At 44.7% G+C, this 27,595-nt stretch overlaps 1 protein-coding gene across 2 annotated transcripts; it reads right to left on the bottom strand.

The window, feature by feature from the left end:
- Positions 1-236: 236 nt before the first annotated feature.
- Positions 237-27,259, bottom strand: nova1 (NOVA alternative splicing regulator 1). Of its 2 annotated transcripts, none has more exons than XM_068600124.1 (4): positions 26,445-27,259; positions 17,793-17,936; positions 9,221-9,387; positions 237-8,843 (listed from the first exon to the last, which is right to left on the bottom strand). In XM_068600124.1, the coding sequence occupies exons 1-4, from the start codon at positions 26,623-26,625 to the stop codon at positions 7,824-7,826; spliced, it is 1,512 nt and encodes a 503-aa protein (XP_068456225.1). In that variant the 5' UTR covers positions 26,626-27,259; the 3' UTR covers positions 237-7,823. The 2 variants fall into 2 exon arrangements, with proteins under 2 accessions (XP_068456225.1, XP_068456226.1); XM_068600125.1 differs by lacking the exon at positions 26,445-27,259 and adding an exon at positions 20,561-21,222.
- Positions 27,260-27,595: the final 336 nt, after the last annotated feature.

Here is a 27,595-nt window from a genome sequence, read left to right as displayed (position 1 = left end):
TGTGAAAGTGATTCTGCTTTTCACCACATAGCTGCTGCACCGCATTCTGACTCCTCATAATATATGAGCATCCAAGTCCTAGTAAACATGTTAAAGAAGAAATGCTGGGATTCAGCACCCCAGAAATCGATCTATTCATAGAACGTGTTGGCTGCAATTGTGCGAACACTCAACCTTTCACTCAAGTGAGACGGCGCAGAGGGACAAGGTGGGGAGAAAAAAGAACAGAAGACAAGTGATGTTAAAATGAACATTTATAATGACTCTTTGTTGCCGTCGCAAAAATAATCTTTAAAAAACAATTCAATTATTAACACTGAAATGCTGACTTCACTGGTAGTCCACGAGTCATAAAACACAACTCACTGAATTTCTTTTACAAACACAGTACTACAGTTACATTAAATAGTCATTACCGTTAAATCTATTAATGAATAATGTTCAAATAAACTAATAATAAAAACAATGACACTTTTAAAATCCTCTCATTTTCTCATTTTCCTCACCATAGTAGCTGTTGCCTTTTCTTTTTTTTTCTTTTTTTTTCACCAACAGTGTGTCATTTAGAAAATATACTGCTTCTGAGATGTTTCTCTGACAAAAGCAGAAAACAGACTGGCAGCATAACAATAATGGTACATGAGCTCAAACGTTGTACAATTAGGGTGATGTTTTTCAAGGGGAGTGGAAATGGGACGTAACCATTCCAGTGATCTAACATTAATTATGTAGGCTGGCTGCCTTTTGGCTCAGTATGGAATTATTTGGCACTCTCGCTGACAAATATTTGCCATAAAAAGGTCTCACACTTTTTTTTCTCTTTTTTTTTCTCTAAAATGGCACAAAAAGACATTTCCCTCTCATCTCTGAATAGTTTCATTTTAAAAGACATATAAATGCTGTCCTAGAAAGCCCTTTAGGTAGTTAACACTGTGGACTTTCACAGATTCTCCTCGTCACAAACGAAAGACAGAACCGTTGTCGCTAACATCCAAGAGAAATGTACCCAATCAACAAGAAAACATCACTTTTTCTTAGGTTGGAATATTTGATCTTATGCTGTCAGTCCATTTTTTTCTTCTCTGAGATGGAAAGAACAGAGGTTAAACAAAGTCAAAAACCGAAACCCGGAAAGAAAATGTACAATGACGTGGAAATGGTTGCAAGGTATTGGCATGCTCCCTTCAGCTCACACCTAAGCAAGCGTTCAACCCCTGCAGAATTGTCCAGATAACCAGCAAAGAAAAGAACAGTCTCGCAGAGTTTGACAGATAAAGTGGCGTCAAATATCCAACACATAAATGAATGAGTTCTCGTGGCTGAAGAAGGTCAACTAAGTTCATGGGAGGTTCAGAGGTTCAAAGACAAAAATGGCCTCATGTCAGGTTGGCAAAGAATCCTGCATTTTCTCAGACGAAAAGGGCTCAGATTAATACCTTAATCCATTTTTAAGGGGCGGACACAGTAGCAGATGCTCGGTGAAACACAAAGGGCGACGTCGTGGAGGCTGAGAGAGTGACACTCAGGGAGAACAGGCTTGTTTTAAGAGAGGAACGAGCAGTGTAGTCAGTTTGAGGTGTTTTAAAAACCAGTCCTCGCCTTCTCGTGAGAGGGCTCTGTGGGGGGGCGGATGAACGTCCAGGACGCATTTGGAGTGAGAATAAATACAAACACAACAACTTTTGGAATGATACTGTAGTTCAACTGGCATTCAGATGGGAAGCAGTAGACGCAGCGACAGGGGTCTGTGGCACAAAACAATCAATTGACATTAACCGGGCCCTGACCACTCCGAAGTCTCATAGCTTTCCTCTGTGATTTGTATCACGTGGAGGTGGAAGATCTGACTGGAACATCAGCCAGATGTTGAGCGTGCATCAGGCCCGTCTCCTAAGAGGTTCGCTCCCATACAACACAACCGCAGAGTGAAGTGCAAAGGTTGTCGTGGATCACGTTTCGCTTTTGACGCATCACAAAATAACTTCCAAATGAGTCGCCGTGTGTCCTCGAAGGGAGGAGACGAAGGTGGTGGATGGGTCAAACAAACACAGGACTTGTTTCATGTGAACCCAGTACTTTGGCTGCGTTCTTGTTTGGTGTATTTCAATTTTGGTGTGATTTGAAGCAAAATATGTTTTTTTTTACGAAACTAAACCAAATACTTTAGTTGTGTTTTGTCTTAATTTCTTGGTTATTTTCAGCCAAACTGGGAAGTTTTTTATCAAACCAAACCAAACCAATTAGTTTTATGGCATCTTTTGGGGTTTCTTTCAATTTACGTCATTTGCCACGTTCTCCAGACCTTTTAGAAAGTGCAACAGTGTTCCAGGAGAAAACTAGTTCCCCTCTGAACGTGGTCGAGAGCACAGTTTCGTTGTATGGGAGCGTGACTTTGAAGGGGACAGGGTTGCCCTCAGTGCATTCAGCCCAATCCCAATTTGCTGGAGAAATGAAAACCATCATTCTAAATTAGTAATTTAAAAAAAGGGCCGAAAATGTTCAAATCCCCCTCCGAGTTTCGCACGGTGGGTAAAAACAAAGCACTCGGTGATTGACACAAACCTCTGCTGAAGGGAATGTGAAGGAGATGCCTTCAAGTGAGGAAACAGGTGCTACTTTTCAATATGTCGTCTTGAGACTCCAGCCCTATCCATCATTCATGAGACCATACAGGAAAAGGGAATTAATAAATAAAAGTAACATCAGAGCAAAAAAAGAATGACAATAAAGAAAAGAACTAACTGTTGAAAGCCAACATGGTTTGCTTCATTTCATACCCAATATGACCCCACTGATCAGTAAAGTGCATTTATGCAACACCAAACAAACAAGATAATGTTGACAGCGAATCGGAAGTTGTGTTAAAAACATATCTGGATCATGACTGTGGCCGCGTGAGGCCTACCTGACTATAGCTGAAATCTGTTATTGACATAGATATTAACTCTACATGTATTTGACATTCCTGCCCTGAATTTACATGAAAGACTGATATAACATTCAACAGAAAAAAAAGGAGTAAATGGGTACATTCATAGATTAGATCTGGGCTTTCAAGCTGTGACAAAAATCCAAAGTACATTATGGGACAGGTTCAATGAGGTTCAACCTGTTAGTAGAAAGAAACGCATGCCCGATATCCTCCAAAAAACAAAAACACAAGGAGCCAATGCACTGAATAACATTTTCACGTTTGCTTGTTTCACATTTTTAATACTCCTCACTGTACCTGAAAATCAAAATATATTCTCTGATGATGTGCAGAGACATGAACTTGATAGATGAGAATCTGATTTGAGATGTGTGTGTGTGTGTGTGTCTTTTTTTTCGGGCCAACATGACGATAATGAGCTCCCTCCCAACTCACAACATAAAAAAAACAACACTTTTTCTTTTTTTTTTAACATGAGGCGAGTAAACTTAAGTGCTTTACATTTGACCGCATGCAGCGTTATGTCTTTGAATGTTCGCGAGAAACACCTCGCAGATTTTTGTAGCTTTTTTTTTTTCCTCCATAATTGACTTTGATACCATGCAATAGAAGACGTGCAAAAAGATAACACCTAACTCCACAAACACATTTTTGATTGTTAATGGTATGTTATGAATGCTTATAACATGTTATGCTTTAGTCCATGCTGGCCTATAGAGACATTTTGTGAGACAGCAGTACTGAAGCCACAGGTCAAACAAACACACAAGGGATGCATGGTGTGTAAAACAACATGGATCCATAAAAATCACAATCTTTAACTCTTACTCTATGTACCTATGGGATAAAACAATGCACAAAAAAGTTCTTTGTCCTTTGTTTTTCTTAAGTCATGTATTTGATTATCTTTTTCTTAACTTAAAAGAGACGGTGTTTGATTGGCACTTGATCAGCACTTCTAAACAAGTTATTGATATCTAACATTTGATCGCACATCTACAATTTTCAGAAGCTGCGGAGGTCTAGTTTGGCACAAGTTGTACTATGGAGTCTATTATTACTTTTACTATCTTACCAATACTGTATAGCATTCTATACACCTCGTTTTATGCTCCAGCCTTTTAGAGCATGTTTCTAATCAACAGACCAGACATCTTTTCAACTAAAATATTTTTGTATAGTTTACTTATCAAATAGCAGCATTTTCATAACTTACAAAAAGTACATGTAAACCTATTCATTCAAAATCTTAGTAATTTCAAAGGTTCATACAACAGACATAGAACACAAAACAGGACAACATGCTACTATATTGCTTCCAATATTCTTTACATTTTCTTACTGTCAAACTAAATCATCAATGACAGAAATATGGACACCACCGGTTGATGATGAGTCATCATAATGCACAAACAAATCGCGAAGCTAATCTTAATCAGGCTTAGTTGGCACTCTCATCATCCACACAAATATAACATAGTTCACATTGTATCGACAACGCTGGACTGCATTTGGACTACAAACTAGAATAGCTACAATAAAGTACATATAGATCATATGACATGACATATTGTATTTCCACAGAAATGAATTCTAGTCATTTTTCAGATAAGAGGATATGCATAAAGGATGTCATTGTTTTCGGCTTGAGGTCACAAACACGTTTCCCGCCTTGCTCGCGCCATCGTATGCGTTCCGTTCCTTCCTGCGCTTTGTTTTAGAGAGGCTGCTAACGGTCGGTTCAGCCGGCGAGTGAATATCGAATCGAGCGAGATTTGCCTTCTTGAGGAAGAGAAAAAAAACTAAACAACAACAACACTTTCTCTTCCCTTCAAAGGCCATAGTCGACGGTCTAAACGCTTGTTCTTCTTCAATCGAGGGGATTTGATACTTTGAGCTAACGTTTGCTGGTTGGTCTCGTGGGCGTCACAGTTTCGGAGGCAGGTGTTTTCTGTGCATTTTTAGCCTTGTGAACTCTACGGCCTGGGGGAAATATTTTCATACCCTCATGACCTATAGTGCATAACTCCCACCGCCAGCGTGCCACCCATGAGAAGACAAGACGTTGGGGGGAGAAAGAGGGGGAGAGCACGGTGTAGGAAGAAGCACAGACAGACCGGGAGACGCGGGAGGAGTCTCGGATCGTGGAGAAACAGCAACATGCGGGGGGAGGAGAAGGGGGAATGGAGTGAGGGAGGGGGGGGTAAGAATGTCGAGAGAAAGAGTAAAGTCAATGAGAGGGCGGAGAGAAATAGCGTTTGGCACAATGTCATGATCGGAGAGCCCCCCTTGCAGTCAAGCAGTCCAGTTGCATTGATAAAACATCCCCTTGTTTTGTGCTTGTATCTTATTATATGCTAAAAATCTTGGGCAGTAAAAGGTTAACCGTACGCTACGGTTTCACTAGTGGCCAGATTGTAGTCATGGATGAGCGTGAAAGCCTTCAAGGACGTGTGTGAAAGGAGAGATTTCAGTTTAGGAAGTAAAAGGCTCACTGTTGCAATGTTCGGACGCGAAGGATCGGTTCCAATCCGTTTACCTTCAAACGTGAATTTGTGGAAATGAAAAAGGCATTTCGTTAAATTTCCCAAAAGAAAGAAAAGAAAACCCAAACGGGAGAGGTTCTGAATTTCTCGGGACACCACTCAGCACCAACCCTCACAGCCGCGTATTCAGGGAGCTGGTCATAGAGCTTGGGTTGATGGGGACAATTGAAAGATGTCTTTAGAGCGTGGACGTAACAGGAACGTGCGGTGGGAATAATTTGTGATACGCTGATCAGGAAACCAAGAAAAAAAAGAACGAAAACGGCCCGCTAATTGAAGTGCAGTGCATTGGTGCTGGTAAACAGAAACATCACAAGACGCTGGAGTATAAATGCTCTTGTGGATAATATAATATATCCCGTCTGTCAGTATTGGTGGGGTCTGGTTTACATGACATAGATGTGCACATTGAAATATACTGGCGTCCCAGCGGGGGACAGACACGCTTTACATTGTGTTGTCTTAATGTCTCACAGTGCAGTCTTCAGAGACCCAGTGTACTCAGGATTAACACCATGGATAGCAGCACAGAAGGAAGCCACGGTAATCTTCGAGTGCTCGGGACAATTAGCCTCCCTGCATTAGACCGACGATTGCCCATAAAAAGACAACGATGCCCAAACATTGCGCGGCGTTTTAATCCGCCCGCAGTTAGTGAGCGCTAACGTGTTTTTGGGAACGATAACAGGCTGCCTGATGAACTGAAGTTTTGTTTTGTTTTGTCTCGATGCAAATTGGGAAGGACGGCTCCCAGAAAACAAAGTGAGTCCAAACCCTTCTTTTCAAGTGTCATTCTACTTCCCTTTCGTTAGTGTGTGTCTCTGTCTGTGTGTGTGTGTCTGTGTGTGTGTGTCTCTTGACTATTTGGTACCCTTAATGTAAAGGCATTAGTTTCTTTGTTCACAGATATTGGTTCATACAGCTTTTCTTATCAAAACGCGTTTGTAGTGCCGACTGAACTGGTGAGACACTGCTTCAAGGTAGTCTGAGCTTTAAGTTAATTCTTGGGAAATGTGTGACTAAGGCAAACGTATCGTCAGGGAAAATGTAGTATGGACAATTTTTTTTTTTCTCCGAAGATCAAGAAAATAAAAAACCTGCATTGGGAGCGAGGATGGACTTGAGATATTAAGACTGGATTGCTTTTCGTCGTGACAGGCTGAAATCAATCCTTTTTTATAAGGTGAGCGTTTGGGTGAGATCCAATGGGCGTCTAACGGGCTGGACGACACACCGGCTTATTTTAGTTTAATAGTCGCCAGAGGGGTTCTGATTTCATGGTAGAAGGAGATAAAAACCTAATCCTATAGCACCAAGAAAGGGTTAAACGACATATTTCCGTGTGTTTGTAGCTGTGACTGAATATGCAAATGTGCTTCCGGGTTTTGTGGGAGCATCATCGAGGATGTGTTTTGTGTAAAATATATATTCATACATTCCTGTGTGTCTCCTCTATCCTCTCACATTGATTATTCAACCCCTGAACTATACTCAGCAGCAGTGAAGTCCAGGCCGGGTTTTTTTTTTTTTTTAAGTTATACATTTCTTTCACTGCAACACAATATTTGATCCCTGTAAATAAAAAATAGCGATAGGCTAATATTGTTTTTACATTCAGATCAACCTGCATTCACAGGTTTAAATAATCTATTTGTGTTTGAATGAGACCATGTCAATAAATAAAGGATGGAAATATAAAATACCCAAATTTAGAAACTTCAATTATGATATGAGCCAGAATTCGACAGACGTCAACATAGATATGACTTCTTTAAAGAAATTATGCGCAGATTGCTTCCCCGTGGACGGAGATGACCTCAGGTGCTTGTCATAAAACCTCTCTCCTGTTCACAACGCCTTCTGCATTGTACGCAAAGAGCAAGGTTTGTAAAACAGCTCTATCAGCTGGCTGGAGCTTCATCCGACTCGCTCAACTCACCGGGAGCTGAGGTTTGCAACTCAAATTAAAACCAACAAAACCCAAACAAAACCAAAAAAAAAAAACTGAACAGCTATGAGGTTTTGGAGGAGGGTGAAACCCTGCGGCCTCACCCTTGAATCTGCAGCTTGGCAGTGGACCAGTTCAGCTTACTCTGATCACCATCGTCAAAAGGACTCGACACAAACTTTTAAAAAACATCAGGACGTCAGTCCTAAAAACACATTCACATATCACACACACTTATCTTGGTTGTCTCCCCCACCTCCTCCTTTTGTGATTCTTTCATTTGATACGGAAATATTGAACAGATATTTGGACGTTTCTTTTTTCTATTCATCGTGACCCTCTCAATTCCCTTCTATCTCTGTCTTCATCCTTTCCTTCTTTCCTCTTCTTTTTCCTTTTAGCCCACCTTTTGTGGGTTGGTAGCGCGCACGCCCTGCTCGTAAGTGATCCGTTGGCTGATCAGATACTGCGCTGCTTGCGTGGCGGCTGGCGACCCTGTTATGGTAACTTTACGGTTCCGAGTACCAGGAATGAACTCTCCCTTTTTGGAGATCTGGATGCGGGCTCCCGTTAGCTCCTGGTACTCCACCAGCGTCTTCCCTCCTTTCCCCAAAATGGCACCGACCAGATTTTCGGGCACAGCGATCTCAACCACGTCCTTGGCCCCGTCCCCCAGCTTCTCTGTTGCCAATAAGGAGGAGGCCATCAGTGGGGATGAAGCATTTAGGTAACCATTGGAAGCCCCTGTAGCAGCTGCTAGAGAACCCAGCGAGAACCCCCCAAGGGTCGCAGCATGGTGGCCAACACCGCCGGAGACATCGCTAGCGTAGGAGGCCAGCAGGTTGGCTGCGGCGGCAGCGGCCGGGTTGGCACTAGCTGCCACTGCAGCGAGGACCCCAGAAGCGGCTGCAGGGTTGAGGCCCAGGCCTAGGGTGTTAGTGTTGTAGCCGTAGCTGGCCAGCGTGTTGAGGGCCGAGGTGATGGCCAGCAGATCGTTGCCAGAGAAGCTTGACATGGTCGCGGGGAAGGCGCCCATTCCTGTCAAGCCGGCCTGGCCCAGAAGGCTGGAGGCGGTGGCGGCTGCTGCGGCTGCATTGGGGAGCACCTCGGCCGTATTGGCGTAAGGGGAGCCGGTGGGGTTGGAGTTGGCCACTGGGCCTGAGACGTTGGAATAGCTGATGTTGAGGCAGCTGCTGCTCTGAGGGTCCTCCTGGATCTTCTGCACTATGATCTCCACGGCCTTGCGGTTCTGTTCAGGCTCCCCACTGATGGTCACCACTCGCTCCTGCAGGTTGATGCCCTCTGGCTTCTGAGAGAGCTGCACCCAAGCCCCTGACTGCTCCATCACCGCTTTGACCGTGGCTCCGCCCTTGCCAATGATCAGCCCAGCTGTGCTATTGGGCACGATCAATTTGGCCTGTAGAGAAATAGAAAGATTGAAGTAGCCATAAAAAGGTAACAAGGGAAAGGTTTAACAGCATAAATGGTTGACGGGAAGAGGGATGTCTCTCACTGAGTCAGAGTACTGTACCAGCCCCCCCCCCCTTTACTCAGCGATTTGTTAATCCCAAGGGTTTAGGCTGCAGCTGCCACACGGCTCTGTCTTGCTATGAAAGACTGTAGGTAAAAATAACCACATACTCTCACATTTTCCTGACCCCACCAGACTGCGGGTCATGGCCCAGAGAACAAGTAAGGCAGATGACTAATAAATAGGGTGTCCTGAAAGGGACCTCTCCCCACCACGCAGCAACCACACATCCTCGTGACCTCACTGCTTGTACAGTATCTCACCTGTTTGACGCGGTCTGGGTTGACCGTGGTCTGCGGCTGCAGTATGCTGACCGGCTCGGGTTTCTGGGCGCTCTGGGGCATCTCGCGGACTTTCTCCGCGATGAAATTGTGGACACCATTGAGGGCCTCGACTGTACCCTGTATCAGACAGACGCGTTCTGTTGTTCCTGAGATGAAAACAAAAGAAGGGAGAGGACAAACACAAAGGATGAGTTCCTGCAATGTGCTCCGAGTGTGTACTTGGCGAGCAGATTTGAGGGATTTTCTCGGGGTTGGACGAAAGTCTACATTTATGTGATGAAGTCTCGGCAATGAAAAATGCTCCTTGACATTTCACAAAGAGACGCAATTACTAAGCTATTCCTCGCTTACTTCATTTACACAATCAACAGAGAAACGGCTTAAAGAAAGAGCCGTGTTTGGTTCGCAAGCCACAGGGGGGGTGGCGGTTGGGGGAGGATTCCTCTTCAATGATGTAACTCTTTCAGGGCTGTATTACTGAGCCCGTCCTTGCCTTGAAGCTCTAATAGACTACACACACGCTTGTTCCTCCTCTCGGCTTATTTCTACACCCACATTGACGACCCAACCGGCATTCCGTTGCCATGGAAAAGGGGCCGAGCTGTGGAAACAGGTGATGCAACAGCGAGTCCTTTATGCTGGCTTGCAGGATTTTTTAAAACACTCTCCCTTTTGTATCGACCTTCCTGCCTCTTTAGCGTTTCACTGTTCACTCCGATTGAAGTCAATAGGAAATGTCTCCCGGCATGAATCTGAATAAGGCAAATATTTTAGTGAGAAAGAAAGTGTCACAGTTTCTTTATTAATTGAGTCGAATTTGCAGATAGGAAGAGCAGCTGATACGGCCTTTCGGAGAGGCGCTGCTCTACTTCATTGTTGGCCTTTTCATTTCTAATCCAAGTGAATCTCAAATTGCAAGATTGGGAGATACACACAGACCGGTATCGGCCCTCCTGGCCATTTATCAGAACCGGATAGGAAATGCGAAAAATGAATCCAGGGAAATTAGTCAACGTCCAACCTGATTGGTTATATGCCATAGACATGTCTAATAATGATTGTAAAAAAAAGCCAATAGGGTTGGTTCAAGTATTTCAGGAAAAGCAGTAGGAACCTCTAATTGGGCACTATGGGGAAAATGACACTTGACCCGCATTTTGCCATTTATTTATTGCCATAGTTTCTTAAGTTCTCAATAACAGACATAAATGCACAACGAATATATAAATAAAAAAGTTGTAGATACAGGTCCTGCACATTTTACACCCTTATTTTTACTTACAGTGACCAAATTAAACCAAAAAAAAAGTTCCTGGCCGACTGAAGCGTGTCCTGTTTTTTAATGTCCGCACATGTATTCATCATACAAGATCATGTATGATAATGTCCTATATCCACAGTCAGTTCAACAGTGAAAAAGACGAGATAAACTTGGGTATTCCATATGGTTTCTATTAAAAGGTCTCTATGCCGGAGGAAATGGTAAAAGGACATTATTTATGGTGTGTGAAATGCTCTTGTGTATGCAGCCAGGATACAAAATATAAAATATGATGAGGTTGGAAGTAGTACGTGTGCAAAACTCAATTACGCTCGAGGTGAACATAAAAAATAGGGCTTTCTGACAGTGATTTTTTTCCTTATTATCCTTCAGAGACATATTGCTTTCAGCAATCGTTGCTTTTTCTTCACTTTTCCAACATTCGTTGCTAGGTGAGAAGGTCCCTCTGCTTCATTTGGTACAGCAACCTCTCATTAAACATATCCACATCTAGAAAGAATTGACAGAGCTGTTCCCAGGTCACTTCATCCTAAGGCAGAGACCATGATATATGACGACAACTCTTCACACACCATGAGGATTATATCTGAATGCTACTTTCTCAGCGCTTTTCACTTTCTAAATTGCTTACATCATCTTTTGCCTGGAAGGCTACAAATTTCATAATAAAAGCTAGGAGTTGGCTCGTCCTCTTGTTTTGCAGGAGGGGAGTGAACAAGGTGTCAGTGCTCCTGAGAGAACACATCTCAGCCTTCAAGTAAGAAGGTTTCAAGACTTCTGTCTTGTCGCCTGTACTTTCCTGCGATGAGAACCTGCCTCTGCCTCAGCTGGTCCAATTCCTTCGTTGGATTTATTCAGACTCTTAGCGTGCCACACATAAAGTATCACCCGTAATTACTGTCATCACATCAGCAGATTTTTCAAAGTAATTATTCACACTACAAATTGAGCTGGAAATGTTTTTGCTGGATATCCGAGTGCTGTATCTATCCATCATGTCCCGCTGTTGCCATATGGCACGCTTTTCTTAAACGTAAACAGGGATTTTAATGTGGGGAACTTTTGTAGCATGCTATTTATATCCACTAAATCAAAAACAAACTCGGAAACCACCTGACCAGAACAATCACTGTTGCCGTATTTGAAAAAGACAAGTAAACACACCTTGCTTATCGTAGACTTGTTTCTGGCATTAGCCAGATAAATTACTGACTGACTGACCTGGTACTAATACGCAGTATGACAGTCAAATAATGCTTTTTTTTTACCAATACATTACAATTGTAGGGAGAAACAGGATACCTGCATGCAGAAATCTGCAGTAGGATCAGATGTCCGTGTCGCATTAAAATGCACCTGGGACTTTACTTTTACAGGAAATACTGACACAAAGTGCAGTCTCGCAGGATGGACTTAAAGGTATGTGTAGCTTAACAACTGCAATTGTTTGCTATAAACAATCTTTGGTCGAACACTGTCATTTAAGGGGATAATGGGTAAGGTTGGCAATATCGGACTTTATTGTTATATGTCAACAAATATCATGAAAAAACTGGTATCAACGACGCATTAGTCCGTTGCTCACTACTTTCACCAGCCTGTCAGTGGCTCTCAGACCCGAGCCCATTGGCTTTTTTTTTCGAAAGCTCAGTAATTTTAATAAATAACTGTGCAAACAACAGAAAATGGGCATTTGTCGCAGACTATTTTCAATACTCATTTGGCGCTCTAGTGCAGTGGTTCTCAAATGAGGGTACACAAAGGCATTCCAGGGGGTCCGTGAGATTTTAAATAATATATTTTTAAAATTAGCTCCCATTAAAAAATCCTTTAAAAATAGTTTATAAACAGAATTGTAAATATTCAATATTAAATAAGACACTAATGGTACAGCGCTGTGTATTACATCTTTTTTTTTAACCACAAATTATTTGCACTGGTTCGAGGGCACTTGGCCAAAAGAATATTTCACGGGTGTACATGCCTGAAAAAAGGTTCGGAACCACTGCTTTAGTGAGTATCTGGGGCAGCAGGTCGGTGGTTGCGAAATAACCTGCGGTGTGTGTGTGTTCATGGTAATGAAGGAACACGTCGTCACCCAGTACACCGGTGTGGCTCATTGGTGCTTTGGTACACAAACACAATGCTTGTTAGTAGAATACATTCAAAGTTGGTTTGGGTCTATAAAACCGGTTTAGTCAACAACAAGAAAAATAGAGAATAGCACCAGACTTCTCTTTTAACAAATATATAACCATCAAAATGGACTATTAAATTAGGCAAGTATGCATCAGGAATACATGTCAATCACATCAAATTGCAAATTTTTGCGGACACAATTATAACAAGACATGAACTGGAAAACGACTGGTCGTCACTGTGCAATATTTTGTACTTTGATCTGGATCAAAGTATCAAAACACGTACACGGTACACCTGCCAGTCCCACCGCAGACAAAAGATTTTTGAGGGGGAGTTTTTCCTGATTCGCTGTGAGGTCCCAGGGATTGTGTGCAGATTGTAAAGCCCTCAGAGGCAAATTTGTCATTTATGAATTTGGGCTTGACAAAATGAACTGAATTAAATTAAAGAGAACATGCCGATAGTGTTTTTTCCAATACCTCGTAATGCTAAAAGGGTAGACAATGGTCCTCACAGAGAGTTGAAGTAGCAGTTCATCTAGCGAGCAAATTAAACCGACCTGTCTGTTTGTCGATCTGCTAGCTACTAGCAAGCATGCTACTAGCGAGCAAGTCAGCTAGCTGTAAACTGGATAACTATCGTTTCTTCATTTCATTTTCTTAATTTCTTGAATACGCTAAGGTTAACATTCACCGCAGAACTGTGTCTACTTTGCAAAAATGCTGTAGACATGCCCTTTCTACGCCGACTGGCCGGTCTAACAACAGCTGGCAGCTCCTCAGCGGAAATTTGGCGGAAATTAATCACACGTTGGGATGTCTAAATTGATATTTTCTTGCCTGATCTTTTTCAAAAACTGAGAAACAAGTTTTTGGCAAGTAAAGAATTACAAAAGCTGGTGATGCTAAGTTAACGGAAGTAAGATTACAAAGTGTGCAGGCAAAGAATACGTTTAACAGCCAAGCTAGCCACTGGTTTGGGGGACATTTAGCATTGAACTGAGTCATGGGGGGTTTTGCAATTGACCACATACAAAGAATGAGATGTCCTGACTTTTAGTCTTTAGTGTGGACTTGGGTTCCAAAAATGCTGAATCATGTTTTCTCATAATGCAACTCTGTCGTGTCCCAGCAAAGATTTCATCAACGCAGGGGTAGGGCAGCAGGTCTTTGACAAAACCTCTCGCCTGAAACGGGTTGAAATGGCGTGCATGTCGCAACTAAACCACAGAATGACAAGACTTAAAAACATTGTAGATGTTATTGAGTATAAATTAATTAGCAAACCGTTTTAGAGTACTTTTATATGTAACCTGTCAAGCCTCCAGCTCATCATGACGCTTGAACCAGCCAGTTACAGTGAAGTGCGATGGAGCTTGCTTACACTGGATTTTGGTGAAAATGACAGGATATGGAAAGGTAAGATATACATATGTACAACTCCCTGACAATGTCTAGGTTTGGTTAAGGTCGAAGACGTTGTTTCGACCTTTTGTTCATAGTTAAAAAATGAGGCTCTCAGTTAAACATATAATTCAATGAGCTCAAGCTGCGATAGCCCTGATTGCATCATCATCTGTGTTCACAGGCTCAGCAGCACTCCTTGCGACAAGTAAACTAACCTCCTTAAGATCAGGTCATGTGCTTGCATCATAAAGCTTAACAGTACTTCAGAATACTACAGCGTAACAACTATTCACCAGGAAGAAATGTTGTGCACTGAAGGCAAAAACATGAATCTGCAGAGAGAAAAAGACTGCAGTTCCCATTAGTTTGAAATCACCGCCCATGATGTCATCCCAGACAGATGCAATACTGTCCTATAGGGAGTGTTAGTGAGAACAGTATATACTGCAAATGGAGAAACAGCTGAAAAACTGCAAACTGTGCCTTTGCTGTAGTTTCTCTGTCTGCTACTTTTGGAAGGAAATGGAACAGTGGTGTTTGCCAGTATGAGGTCACATATTGCGATTGATATTTTAATGATCACATAATGGAAAACATACACCCAGTGTTTCTATGACATCACAACACCCTGATCTGTTAGTGCTGCTTAAAGTAACTCAATACACTTACTTGGCCAGAGGCCAGCTGAACCAAGCGAGAGAGTTTGAAGTTTAGTTTCTAAGTTTGTGTGCGAATCGTGAACTCCCACGGCTCTTACTGCAGCTGCTTAAATATGCGGATGTGTGCAAGTGAGTGTGTGTGTGTCTGTGTGCCGATTGCGCGGTACAAGTGGGTGAACGCATAGCACGCTGCATTTATGGGGGCTTGAGTAAATCCAGCCGCGCAACAGTTGAAGTGGGTTCAAACCAAATAGTGAAAACAAAAACAGTAACTGCCCATGCGTTAAGAGGCAAGCATGCAAACAGAATTCTAAGAGGAGTATGATGTCATCTTATCTGGCCTGAACTCGCCCAACTACCAGTAACCAAATGTGAGAAAAAACAGTGAGTGGGGAGGAGGAAAGAGGAAACTTGGCGTGCGTCGGAGCAGCTTGACTACAGCTGGGAGAAGGGGTCATGTCCACAGAGAGAGAATGAAATGGGCTATTTCTGGGCCTGCTCCCCTTTGTCACACAATCATGCCTCAACCACACAACGCTTCAGCGTCCCCGCCCGTCCACCTCCGCCCACCACAGTTGCACAGTCCCCATCAAGAACCTTTGCATTGATGGTCTCATCGCGGTTTACGCTGACGGATGGGAGACACGAAGGTCGGTGTGGGAGTCTCAGACCGAGCCGTCACAGAAAGGATTGCAGGGGAAAATGGCTGCATCGGTTGTTGTCCCTTGATTTCTCTAGTGTGCGATTGTGCTGTGGTTGGAGTGTGTGCTCAGGCTGCCGCAGGATGAGAGTGGAGGGCGTGAACTGTGTGTAATGGCATTAGCATGCTGTAGTAGCCCATATTGCAGCTGATTCAACAATGAACGTGCGATAAAACCGGATGTAGCTGGGAACTTTGACATGCTGGATTTGCTGGCCTCAAAAACTCTGTATATCTTACAGTTTCAAACTTCACCAAGTTGTTTTTTAAAAAGTTTTAGCTTCGACTGACTTCTAAACTATTGTGCAGCGTACAGCAGTACTTCTTTCATTTTACTTGTGTGGGCCCGAGCAACCGCCCAATCAAATCGTTGCCAGCACCCTCTCCCTGAACTCCTCTTCTCACTCATCACGATAATGAGTAGGGGGATGGGCCGAGCAGGTGGTGGCCTATGAACACATCCACAATCCAAAGAGAGAAATAAGGATACATATCGCTTCTTTTCATTTGTTGCCATGCCAATAAAGTAGCCATGCTTGGTTCCCTCTCGTACATAGTTGGCCTCGTATGTGGAGAATTTCAGGGCCGTGCCCTCTGAACGAGGGTCCTTTCATCGCGGCGAGCAGAAACATGGCCCGAAGAGAGAAGTACAGGAGAAATATTTGCTCGCACATCCTTCTTTCCCTCTCCCCCGACGCTCTGCCGGCTACTTCTTTGCCACGATTCTGTCAGTCCAATATATCACACGTAACTCCCTACAGAACACGTCAAATTCAAACCATGTTGTGCATTTTTTCCTATAGCGTGATATTTTGGGCTCGAAATTATCGAAACTGAAAACTGAAATTGCAGAGGTCACGGGACAGATTCAATAATGAATTTCGCCATAATGATGGACAATTGATTTCAATCTTTATGTTTTATCGGTGAAGTAGTTAAATAAAACAAAATGACGGATTGTGGACCATATAATAAAATAATAAAACAAAAAACTGTTGTATTTCTCGCTAAGTATGTCCTATCGAAAGAGGTGATTATATATTCTATATGTCGATACAGTAAAAACTATACTAACTACACAGGGATTATTTGCTTGCATCAGTTATCACCGAAACATCTGGACCTAATAAGCAGCGAGACGCTCAGCACCTGTTATTTTTCAGCAGGTCGGAGCCTCCTCTGAGGCATGAAGGACAAACGGACGGATTCCCGTACGGCTCAGGCGTTTGTGTTCGGAGGATAAGACGGGTCGGTTGTGACCTCCGTGTGATGGGGGTCAGCGAGCTGCACGAGTGCCCTTCCCCTGTTGCCATTTTTGAGCGAGACTCTCCTCGGCACAATTATTGCCTTCCATGCATGCCGTGTCCTCTGCGTCACTGAGTTTGTTCTCATTTTCTGGGGGGGAATAAATGCCCCCCCCCCCTCCTCCTGTGCAATCTTCCCAAATAAGTGAGTGAATGCATCGACATGAAACGTGAATACTATAAACAAAACCTGCAATGAAGGGCGCAGCTCAGTGTGCAACACTTGAGACCCCCTGAAAGCCTCAACAGCTACATTTTGTCTGGTCTCTGTCTATTAAAAATCTGACTATGTCTAGGAGTATTCACAAATATGAATGTAGTAAATTAGTGCTGTGATGTTCTTTCTTATAATGTCATTGAACACCCGGTTGTTCCTGGGAAGGCCTTCTTTTGTTCTGTTTTGACATCGGGCCTCTGTGGTCTATTCTTTTAAGGCAACATAGATTTTTTTTGGCTTTGGGCTCAGTGAACTAAGATTTATTTTGTTGAGGAGTCGTTTTTAATGCTTCTCTCATGCTCAATGACTTATTTCCAAGAAACGTATGAGAACATTTCTGGCAAACACAAGATTTAAAGTGGCTCCTATTGTTAATGATATTAGCCTTGGGGATGTGTGTGCAAAGTGTGTGTAGTCTAGTTGATTGTCTTGGCTTGAGTCCATGAAAATCTTATCGGCTTACATTGCGCGTGGAGTCTGTGCAGACATCTGCATTACGCCGAGGCACCAGGTAGGGAGGGCCGCCCAATCGCCCCCGGGTGTGCCGCACAGTGGCGCAACCTGCTAGCCAAGCAACTTCAAAATGGCCTTCCAGAGCTAAATGCTGCTTCTGTACGCTGCAACATGTTTAGCACCCCAAGGACTTCAGGATACTCAAGTTCTAAGTGTTTACGGACGGCCTGTGATTAAAATGGATTGGAATTACTTGACAAACGAAGAGGACATATCAAAAGTGCTCTTGCACCAAAGCTGGGTAATAAGTCAGACCTTTCCTCTCATAAGTATATACATACATAAATATATGGTCAACGATTTTAAAGACGGAGTCATTCATTCTTACCTGGGTAGAAGTCTTTGGATTTAGACAGCTTAATGGTGGCACCCGTCTCTTTCTGCAGCTGTACGATGGTCTGGCCACCCTTGCCGATTATAGAGCCGGCTGCATAGCTGGGGATCAGCACCTTCAGGAAGTACTCGCCCTCCTCTGTGGGGAGAGAGTGGGAGGGAGAGAGTGGGAAAGAGTCACGTCTCATAAAGCAGCTCTGCACATCATCATACATGCCATCTTGGTGCCCAGCCCCCCCACCCCAATACCCTGAATAAGCAGAACATTCACAATAGGGACACGTAGCTTGAACTTATATGGGGACAGGTGATGATATATCCTGTGTCTGTGTTCCTCTGGTGAAGGGAAGGGATCTGGAAGAAGCCCTTTGAGCAGCTTTCAGTGCGTTCACATTTTATCAGAGACTGTGACATGTTCTGTGTCCTGTCCCAGATTTTCCTCGTAGAGTAAATGATGACCTCCTTTCCAGTTTGCAGAGGTCTAATTTTAACTGTTTTCAAGGAGTTTTAGAAAACCTCTTGACTGGATACAAAACCAGAGTCCAGTGTTACGTATCGTTCTTCGAGCATGACCAGAAGGCGTGCAGCGCCAGTCCAATTTGTCTGCAAAAGGTAGCCTCGATATTCTGAGACAGAAAGGTACACACAGAGGACTACACGCAAACACATGAAGCCATTACCCATGCCGCTTATGGATGCCAATGCAGAGTGATCCCTCGTAATTAACAGACGTGAGAAGAACATATGGGAACCAATCCCACAGATTTGTTCATAGGGTATACTGCCAAGATGGTCTAAATCTCCTCCATTTTGGAAGGGGCTTCTGTGGCTTACAGTGGCTTGTAGCAGTCGCTGATTGACAGCCCGTCAGTTTGCAGAATTTGCAGGCAAACATGGTTCTCCGTCTCAGTTTGAGAAACTTCCTCTCTCCTACGATGCTAATTAACAATTAATAAGCACCAAAGTGGGAAAAGCGTCCCTTCCAAGAAAACCCAGATCACGTGCGCGCTAATCTAGTAAAAAGCAATCAGCCACATATTGAGCTCGGACCCCAATTTGATTAAAGAACCCACCAACAATACATCAGAACCGCTTTATTTATAGCTGTGTGGAGCGGATGTGATTCCCCGCTGAATTCTGAATATCACATTGATGACATCATGGTAAACACTTGGCACAGGTGCGTTATCAGCACTGGTTACAAATGATCTCCTCTGCATGCTGATTCCGATGCAATGACGTCATGTTCGATCCTTTTTGCAGCTGCCTCAAGGGTGACGTCACTCGAGCGGGCAGAGATGTGGAGAAAGGCTCTGTCCATCTTTGCAGGATGAGATTTCTAGCACGCTTTTTGAGCGTAGCGTGATACGTTTTTTCCCCCCGATGCGAAGCCGCACGGTTCGCCACCGTTTCACTGCATCTTCTCGTGAATGGTATGGGATAGGGAGGGGGGCTTGACCGGCATGGTGGGAAGGAGAGACGATGGATGGAGGTGGACCACCCTGCACTGAGACCAACCTGTTGCCTCAGTAATACACTCATTAGATTCAGATGTGAATGAACATGGCATTGTGACATTAAGGCATTTCACAGCCCACAAGGAGCTCGTCTCCTTATTGCATTAACATGCCCCTCATGTTGCATTCAGACACAGGCTTGTTTTTGTGCTCACAATCAATGGCTCTGACAAGTATGCAGACATTGAAACGATTGTTAATGGAATTTCCCTTTTGATTAAGATTAATTAGCCACAGTTGGGGAGACAACCTCAGAGCAAATCCTACGTGCATTTACCCAAGAGCCCAGACATCACCAACATCGGGAAGCTAGTAAATATATCAGGTGCTGGTCAGTATGTCCTTTTTCTGAGAAGATGCTCAAGAAATAAAGATAAACCTGAACATAGACATCACGTAAGCAGCTTTGTTCATCTCTGGCCATCTGATCTTTATATTTCCTGCTATGTTGCAGTCAGCTTTTTGCTTTTCTCACCACGAATAACAATAAAATGACCTTGGTGAGAAAATAAAGATCATGCATGTCTGACACGATCGCCGTAAAGCTTTTGAGCCCTCATTCCTATATCGAGGTATCTGATACCGTAGCCGCACAAAGAATATAATTTGAGTGTCGCTGATTGCAGGATGCAAACAACCAAAGACCTGTTGTTGACAGACAAGCCAATAACCACTGCGTAACTTTCTACTCATCTTCAACCAGAGTAAACCCAGCAGGGGTGAAAGGCATTGAGATTCCCTCCGTCGCCCTCGCAGCCACGTTTGCTGTCATTAGTCAATAATTAATTCTGTCCTAGTGTCTGAGATCACAGTAACAGGTTTTAATGGCGTCATGTGGTAGAGTAAACATGGCAATCTGTTGCTGCAATCCGCCAGGGAACGGGAGCAGTGGGCACATTTGGGAAGCCGAGCCAGTGGGGTGTTAGTTCATACCCCCTACTTCCAATACTAGAAGGAAGGCTTGGAGGAGAGACGCGGACGTGGCGCCAAATGGGTTTAGTTAAGTCACTCAAGGGGGGTGGGTCAGGAGGAAATGCCTTGTGACCGTCCTCCCTCCTTCCCACTACCCCTCCAAGTACCCATTCTGCATTTCAATGGACTAACCTGCCGCTGACAGGCAGCAAGGACGACGGAACAAAAAAAACCGGACAATAACGGACAAATGAGCCTTTGGTGTATGAAATTTCACGCAGTCGAGCACGACGGACAAATTCAACAAGTCAGACAAAAAGAGTTTGCGGCTTACCCATTCTGAGATCTGCTGCTGCTCAAGTCCTCTGTCAGATCGCCATCAATGCCGGGGCACAATCTCTGAAGGGGATCTGAACGTTAGCCTAGGCATAGGTGCAATGGTAGTGTTGAGGAATGCGGCCAGTCGACTTTTTTTCCGCCGCCGTTCTAATTCATCGGTGGGCGCAGAAAAAGAGATTTCACCGCAGCATCCGAGCCATGCCTGCAGCTGGCCAGAGCCTCAATTGTCTGAGAAAATGCTAATGCAGGCTCTCAGTGTTTTCAGTGAAAGACGGCACGCATTGTTCAAGCCTGCATCGGTTTGAAGGGGGGGGGGGTCTTCCCTGCCGCATCACCCTTTTCACTGCTCTCATCCATATTCATCGAGTGGCCTGTCCGTCTGCAGCAGCGCGCAGGACTGACACCGCACTCGGCCAATGGGTGGCCTCCTTCCTCCTGCACGTCACGTCCCCACCCCCCCCGATGCCGGTCCCCAAAAAATTGAATTTTCTTCTCCACTCCGCCTCTTTTGACGCAGCACTATAAAGTATGGCAGTCCATTCACTCACTTTTTTTTAGTGGCAAGTGACAAAGGTGAAGTGGCTGAGGGAGCGGGATTCAGCGGCGAGCGGGCAGGCATGTGGAGTGACCTTCAACAGTGGCTGAAGAGGTGTACGGCTAGCACAAGCAGATGATGAAGGAGGTGGAGGAGGAGTGATCTGAGGCAGCGTGCCTTACGCCACCCACCCTTCTTTCCTCCCTTTCCCCCACCCCCAATCCCTTAGACGGCCATGTTTGGGAGGGCGGAGGGGCTCATCAACCATTGCAAATGGCAGTGCCGCAGAATGGTGGAGGGGGGTGATGAAGCCAATCACTACGCCTATAAATCTTACGGCGAGAGGTATCTTAAGTGACTGAATGTGTGTAAAAACTGCAATGTGCGAGTGTCTTTGTGTGGATGGGAGGAGGTGGGCGGGGGGTTCAGCTTCCTTTAATAGTGATTTCCAGGGAACCTATAAAAAAAAGGGAACTCTTTTTTTTTTTTTTTTTTGGGCTACCGATTTCATCCACAAATCAAACCCGTATCACCGCGGCCCATTTGGTGGTTTTTGGGAGCGAAATATCTTCCAGAATATTCTACCAGTCTCATTCACTGTGAGATGCTCTGGTCTATAGACACAGCTTCCCCGTAGACTCCACTCCCTCTCACGGTCTATCTATCTCTCCGCTTCTCTCCGCTTTGCTCTGTCTTCGTTTCTATCACTCTCTCTCTCTCTCTCTCTCTCTCTCTCTCTCACTCTCTCTCTCTCGTTCTCTCTTTCACTGCCACCTGGCAAATTCACAGTCCGCTCACGTCACATCGCTCTGCAAGGGCACCTGTGTCCTTCCCACCAAAAAAATAAATAAATAAAAAATACAGCTCACATTCCTGTGCCAACCTTTCCATTAGTAACATTACGAGATCATACCTAATCCCTTGGCCACACAACCTTTTGGGGAGGCGCATGCTTGCCAGCAACACGGGCTCAGAGTATGGGTAATTAGAGAGGAATGAATGAAAGATGTTCATTCTGAAGAAAGAGGGGCAATGCTGATAAAAAGAGAGTCATTTCCCCCCATTCAGTGTCCACGGCTCCTAAAGCGCAACGAGGGGCTCGGCTTTGAAAGCGCACGGGCTTTCTTCCCTTTGTTGCAACTGCCAGTCATGTTAATGATCAGTTCGGTAGGAAAAAAGCGTGATCAATATCAGACGCAGTCGAGAGGCTGGTGATTACAGGGACGGCTGAGGATTATCAGGATGTCTACCAGTATTGCCAGACAGGCCGTGGGTTTCCAACGTTACATGTAGAGCACATGAGATGGGGGGGGGGGGGGCGATGCTGAAACACGTCACATAAAACACTAAATGTCTAAATGTGTATGTGCAGCTATACCGAGAGCTTGGGTCAGTGCTGCAGACCAAATTAGCTTCAGATACCGGGAGATTGGCTGCCATTTTAACCTCTGTAAATCAAATTTTAAGAGCTACTGCATTTGCAAACACCTCAGAGACAATGCTATATGGATTTGCACCTTTTAAATGTCATTTATTTGGACTAAAACTGCCTTAAATACATAGAGATTGATTCTGGAGAGCAATAAAGGGGCCTGTAGACTGAATTTACATAAGATGAGTGAACATAACACTGCTTGGTTTAAACCAGTTGATCTGAAATCAGTTTATTCAGTTAGGCTTTTTTGTATTGCCATTACTGAACTCAGATTTTATGGGAATGTAAGGCTGCTGTTTTTTTTTCAGTTAGCATTGTGTCGGTTCCCTTCCCAAAAAGCCAATGGGAGTTTTCCTTTGAATTTGGATTATTGCAGAAAATGATTTCTGCGCCGGTTTGTTCAGCAAGATAATTTCTTTTCAATGAACACCACTTGTATGACTTTTAAAGCATATAAATCATCAGAAGAAAAAAGCTAATCTTAGCCATAAACAAAGGCTACCACAGTCACATTGACCTCACGCCACCACCACCAAGATAAAGGAGGACTATGGTGTCCTAGTGAGGACATTTGGTTCTCTCGTTAAGTTATTTACTCTTGTGAGCAACCACCTTTTTTTTGTATTATATATTTACTAAAATCTCTTAAACTTGTGATGGCGACGGATCTTATTTCAAGCATCTAAACAAAAACAAATACAAAAGAAACACTGACTTTGTGCCGAAGAAATAAGAAGAACTCACTGGGTTTTAGGACTCTTTCCTTCAGCATAAAACAAATGTAATGTACCATTACAAATGGTCAAATGTATGTGAATAAATCCACCATGAATCTGCTCTTAAAGGCCATACAAAACAGTTACCCTTTTATATGTTCCTTTATGTTTTAAAATGATCAACATAGGTGGATTGTATTGCGAGGCGCATTGTAATTGACATTCTGCGTCGCATGTGTCCACCTCTCTCCACACTAAATGAGGGCGGTCACACACTGAAAGCTCACAAGCGGTCCTGTCTGGTTGACTTCCTTGACGAAGTGATTGGTTATTCGACACAGATATGATCGTGTTTAGGAGGCCATCTGGAACACCTTTTGCCTCTGAGGAACAAGGCGGCCTCTTCAGAGTCAGACCGTCATCGGGACACGATTAATTGTGCAGCACCGGCGGGGCTGTGACACAGAGACGCCTTTGAAAGAACATGAAGACTCTGGCCGGTGAAACGGTGTGTGATGCCATTATAGAAATTACAGCAGCAAGTGAATTATGTACTTTTAGTATTCATTTAGATCCTCCAAATGCAATTTCACACCGTCTAGCCGCTCACATCACCTGGATATTGGGACGGGATTCTCCGTGCTACAAATGAATGGTGTAGACTCTCCCAGCAGCAGGAACGCCATGTGACTGCTCTGTTCTTACAGTGGCTTTAGGGGTGCTAATGGAGGACATGTGGGATGCTGAATGTGCTTTAAAATACTGTCTAGTGGCACAAGGGTCCTTATGTGCCCTGCTGAAAGGACATTTCTGCGGTGCGGTGAAGACGCACCGCGCCGTTAGAGGTATATAATGCTGCTTTCGTCGCATGGCGGGTTGTATGGGACACAAAGAGACAGACAAAGCATATTTCAGTAGCATATGGTGCCCGTTCTCCGCGGACCTCTAATTAACATGAAGTTCCAGAATAAAGTGGTTCCTGCGAGCTGCAGACCGGAACAATCCCGAGCAGAAATAAGATGCGCAGTAGCTGGCACAGTGAGCCAGCCGCCATCCCCGCTGCCGCGCTCCGACATCTTACTGATGAGGCAGGTGTGCACACACCTCCCCTCCTCGCTGATGCTACACCGGCCGCCACTATTTCTCCCCCAGAAGAAAAAAAAAGAAATCAGGATCAATTAGTTAAAATGGCACTGCAGTGTTTCTGCTTCACCCCCCACCCCACCTCCCCTACACACACACACACACACACACACACACACTCTCGCTCACCCTCTCTCTCACTGTTCTCACCACTCCCCACTGCAACGATGGATCGATTTGTGGGGGATTTTTTTATTCTTAAAGAAAATGAAGTCCAAACTCTCTGATTCCAGCTTCTTTAAATGTCACTCCTCTGTGAGGGCTAACTAAACAAAACTAGACCATTGGGGGTGTCATCTTGGGCTCAGGGAAGCACTGACTGACATTTCCCCTTCTTTCCGGCATCTATAGAACAAACATCTGACAAATGAACCGAGGAAATAATCAGCAGATTGCTTGATGATGGGAATAACCGTTAGCTGCAGGCCTTTATGTATGTCGGCATTGTCATTTCACCGTCGTATAGTGTACTGACAGTTGAGACAAAAACACCAAACAGATGCTGAGATTTGGCTCACCCGGCGACCTATAAATAAGCTGACTTTGATAGGAATCTAGGCGACAAGTGGTAATGAGTGCACCCTGCTATCTATACGCGGTTGTGTGATTTTCACTGCATGTGTTGTGCAGCTCGGCTCGCGTAACATTTGTGCTTTAAAAAAACCTGCACACTTAACTCCTGCCAGTGTTAAGTTAAACCAATGAAACCAGACATCCACAAAGCCCACCGTGCATCTCAAGTGAACGCTACGGCTCGTTACGTCTCGTCCTTATCATGTCGGTGTCACTCACACGTGAGGGGTTCCCAAACTAAAGGAATCCAGGACTCCCGAGGCAAGACGTTTGACCTCCCTACTGGTTCTGTCAACACTACGACTGCGACGCCAGTTCGGTTCCGCTCCCGTTATCCGTCACAAAAGACCTCCTCCCATTGTGTTGCTCTGTGGCATATGGTGGTCAAGATGTTCTCCATGCACACACACACACACATTAACTTTGGGTATATTTTACCAACCAATTAGTTGGATTAGGACTTTGACAGAGTTACTGAAGCTATTGTGTTGGGAAAGTAGAGCCAAAGAGAAAGCTGTAAAAGATAGCCACCAAATGATCTACTTGTCACGTGACCAAATAGAGACAGACGTTGGAAAACATTCATATTACCCAGCAATCATCATTGCATGTCTGTATGACAAAGAAATACCAAAGATAAGAAGAAATAATTCAGTTAATTCTATAACTTTCTTGTATAGTTTTTGTGAAATATGATTAGAATATTGCTGTGGAGTTTACCACTGAAAGACAAATGGAGGCGATGGAGCTGGGTTTGCCTGTTTCCAGGGTTTATATAAATAGTAGCACCACCGGGATAGTAACTGAACTCAAGGGTCCATTCTCTGCCAAATTCAATGTTGGAGACCCCCTCGCTCCCTCTGCGGCCTCCCCAACCCAAGTGCCCAGTACAACTACCTGTTTTTACACCCCTGGGGAGAAAAAATGGCATATTTATCTTGTGGCCTCTGCACAAGAAAAGTACCACTAAGCCCTAACCACACACACACACACACACACACACACACACACACACACACACACACACACACACACACACACACACACACACACTAAAAGTCCCCACAATAAACAGATGGCTTCTCTTCTGCAACATTAAAGCATGACTTCGCCGCTGAATGAAATACTTGATGCGAGCAGCATAACTCCAGATGTGGAGAGCAGCAGCAGCAGCAGCAGCAGCAGCAGCGAGGTGAGCGGGTTCACAGGCAGAGCTGACCCGGGGAGGCCACTCGGCCGGCCGGGCTGCCTCTGCTCTCTCTCCCCGCGGAGATACGCAGCGGACCAAGTCACACAGCCACAAACACAGGCGGCGTTCCCCCAAGTGCCAACCGCACAGGTGCTACACGTTAAAGACAACAACACACGCATGCACGGCGCATGCAGCGCCCTGCTGTTGACTTTCCACCGGCGCGTGCACATTGTTCAGCAACAATACTTCATGTGGGGAGCCGCGTCTCGTCGTGCAGCCTCTTACCTCCGGTGTTGGTGCGCTTGGTACAGCCGGCCTCCTCCGCCGGAGTTTCCAGCGGTCGTTTGCGGGAGTCCGGGTTGTCCGCCTCCATGAGGGGCTGCTGCTGCTGCAGGCTGTGCAGGTTCGGGTTGGAGTAGATCCCGTTGTGGTCCACGGCCGCTCCGCCGCCACCAGCCATCATCATCTTTTCTTTTAATTCTTATTTTCCCTCCACCGGAGCTGTAGATCAATCTGCGCTATTCCTCCCCCCCTCACACGCACACGCGCACGCACACACACACACACACTGGGCGCCCTCACCACCACATAACGCGCACCGCGATACGAAAGACAAGTTTTTTTGGGGGGGTCGGGGGGGGGGCTGTGCTCAGAGCAGTCTCAAAGGGATCAAAATGTCAGACAACACCGGGATCGCGGTCTCTTCTTTCCGCCTCGCTCGTCCCTCCTCACCGGTCTAAATATAAAAATCAAAATCCCAATGAGTGGAAAACGCGCTGGTTTACCGCGCTCAGCGTCGCTCCGGCAGCGTGGTCCTCATTGTTGACGCGCACGACGCGACCCCGCGCCCGGAGAACATACAGCCGCACGAAACACTACCGCACAGTCCGGAGGGAAGACCGGCCATTAAACAAGTGCAACAGCTTCATGGAGGCGAGGTGGAGGAACGCAGCTTTCATTAAGTCATCCCCGCGTCATGTTCTGTGTGAAGCCTGCGTGTGAGGAGTGCAGCTGTTGTTATTGTTGCCTTTGTAGTGCAGGAGGGAGGAAGATAGTTCGAGACTCCGAGAGGACCACAGTGCCGCTGGCCGGCCGAAGACATCCATGTGATGGGAGCAGCGACCGGAGCCTCTGCCTCTCCATGTCACCTTAAACTCTACTTATTCCTATTCTTTTTCATAGTTTGATAATGTTGTCAATGTTTGCTTTTTTTACTTTGAAATTGTGTGAGCACAGATCATTAAAAATCAATCTGTATATATATATATATATATATATATATATATATATATATATATATATATATATATATATATATATATATATATATATATATAAGGTGGATTGTATTGTGATTTCCTGTGAGCAGTCAAATACAGACCCAGCCTGTGTGGACAGATTAAAGATCAGCTCCACCTGCCTGAAAGTGAGCAGCA

The sequence above is a fragment of the Clinocottus analis genome, unplaced genomic scaffold (genome assembly GCF_023055335.1).
Source record: "Clinocottus analis isolate CAN_PGR_092001 unplaced genomic scaffold, fCliAna1.0.p SCAF_5, whole genome shotgun sequence".
Lineage (NCBI taxonomy): Eukaryota > Metazoa > Chordata > Actinopteri > Perciformes > Cottidae > Clinocottus > Clinocottus analis.
This window is presented reverse-complemented; position numbering and strand designations above follow the sequence as displayed.

Coding starts and splice junctions, on each gene's coding strand:
- nova1 (XM_068600124.1), bottom strand. CDS start 26,625: ATGATGATGGCTGGTGGCGGCGGAGCGGCCGTGGACCACAACGGGATC. Junction 17,937..26,444: donor CAAGCGCACCAACACCGGAG/GTAAGAGGCTGC, acceptor CTCTCCCCACAG/AGGAGGGCGAGTACTTCCTG. Junction 9,388..17,792: donor ATCCAAAGACTTCTACCCAG/GTAAGAATGAAT, acceptor TTTTCATCTCAG/GAACAACAGAACGCGTCTGT.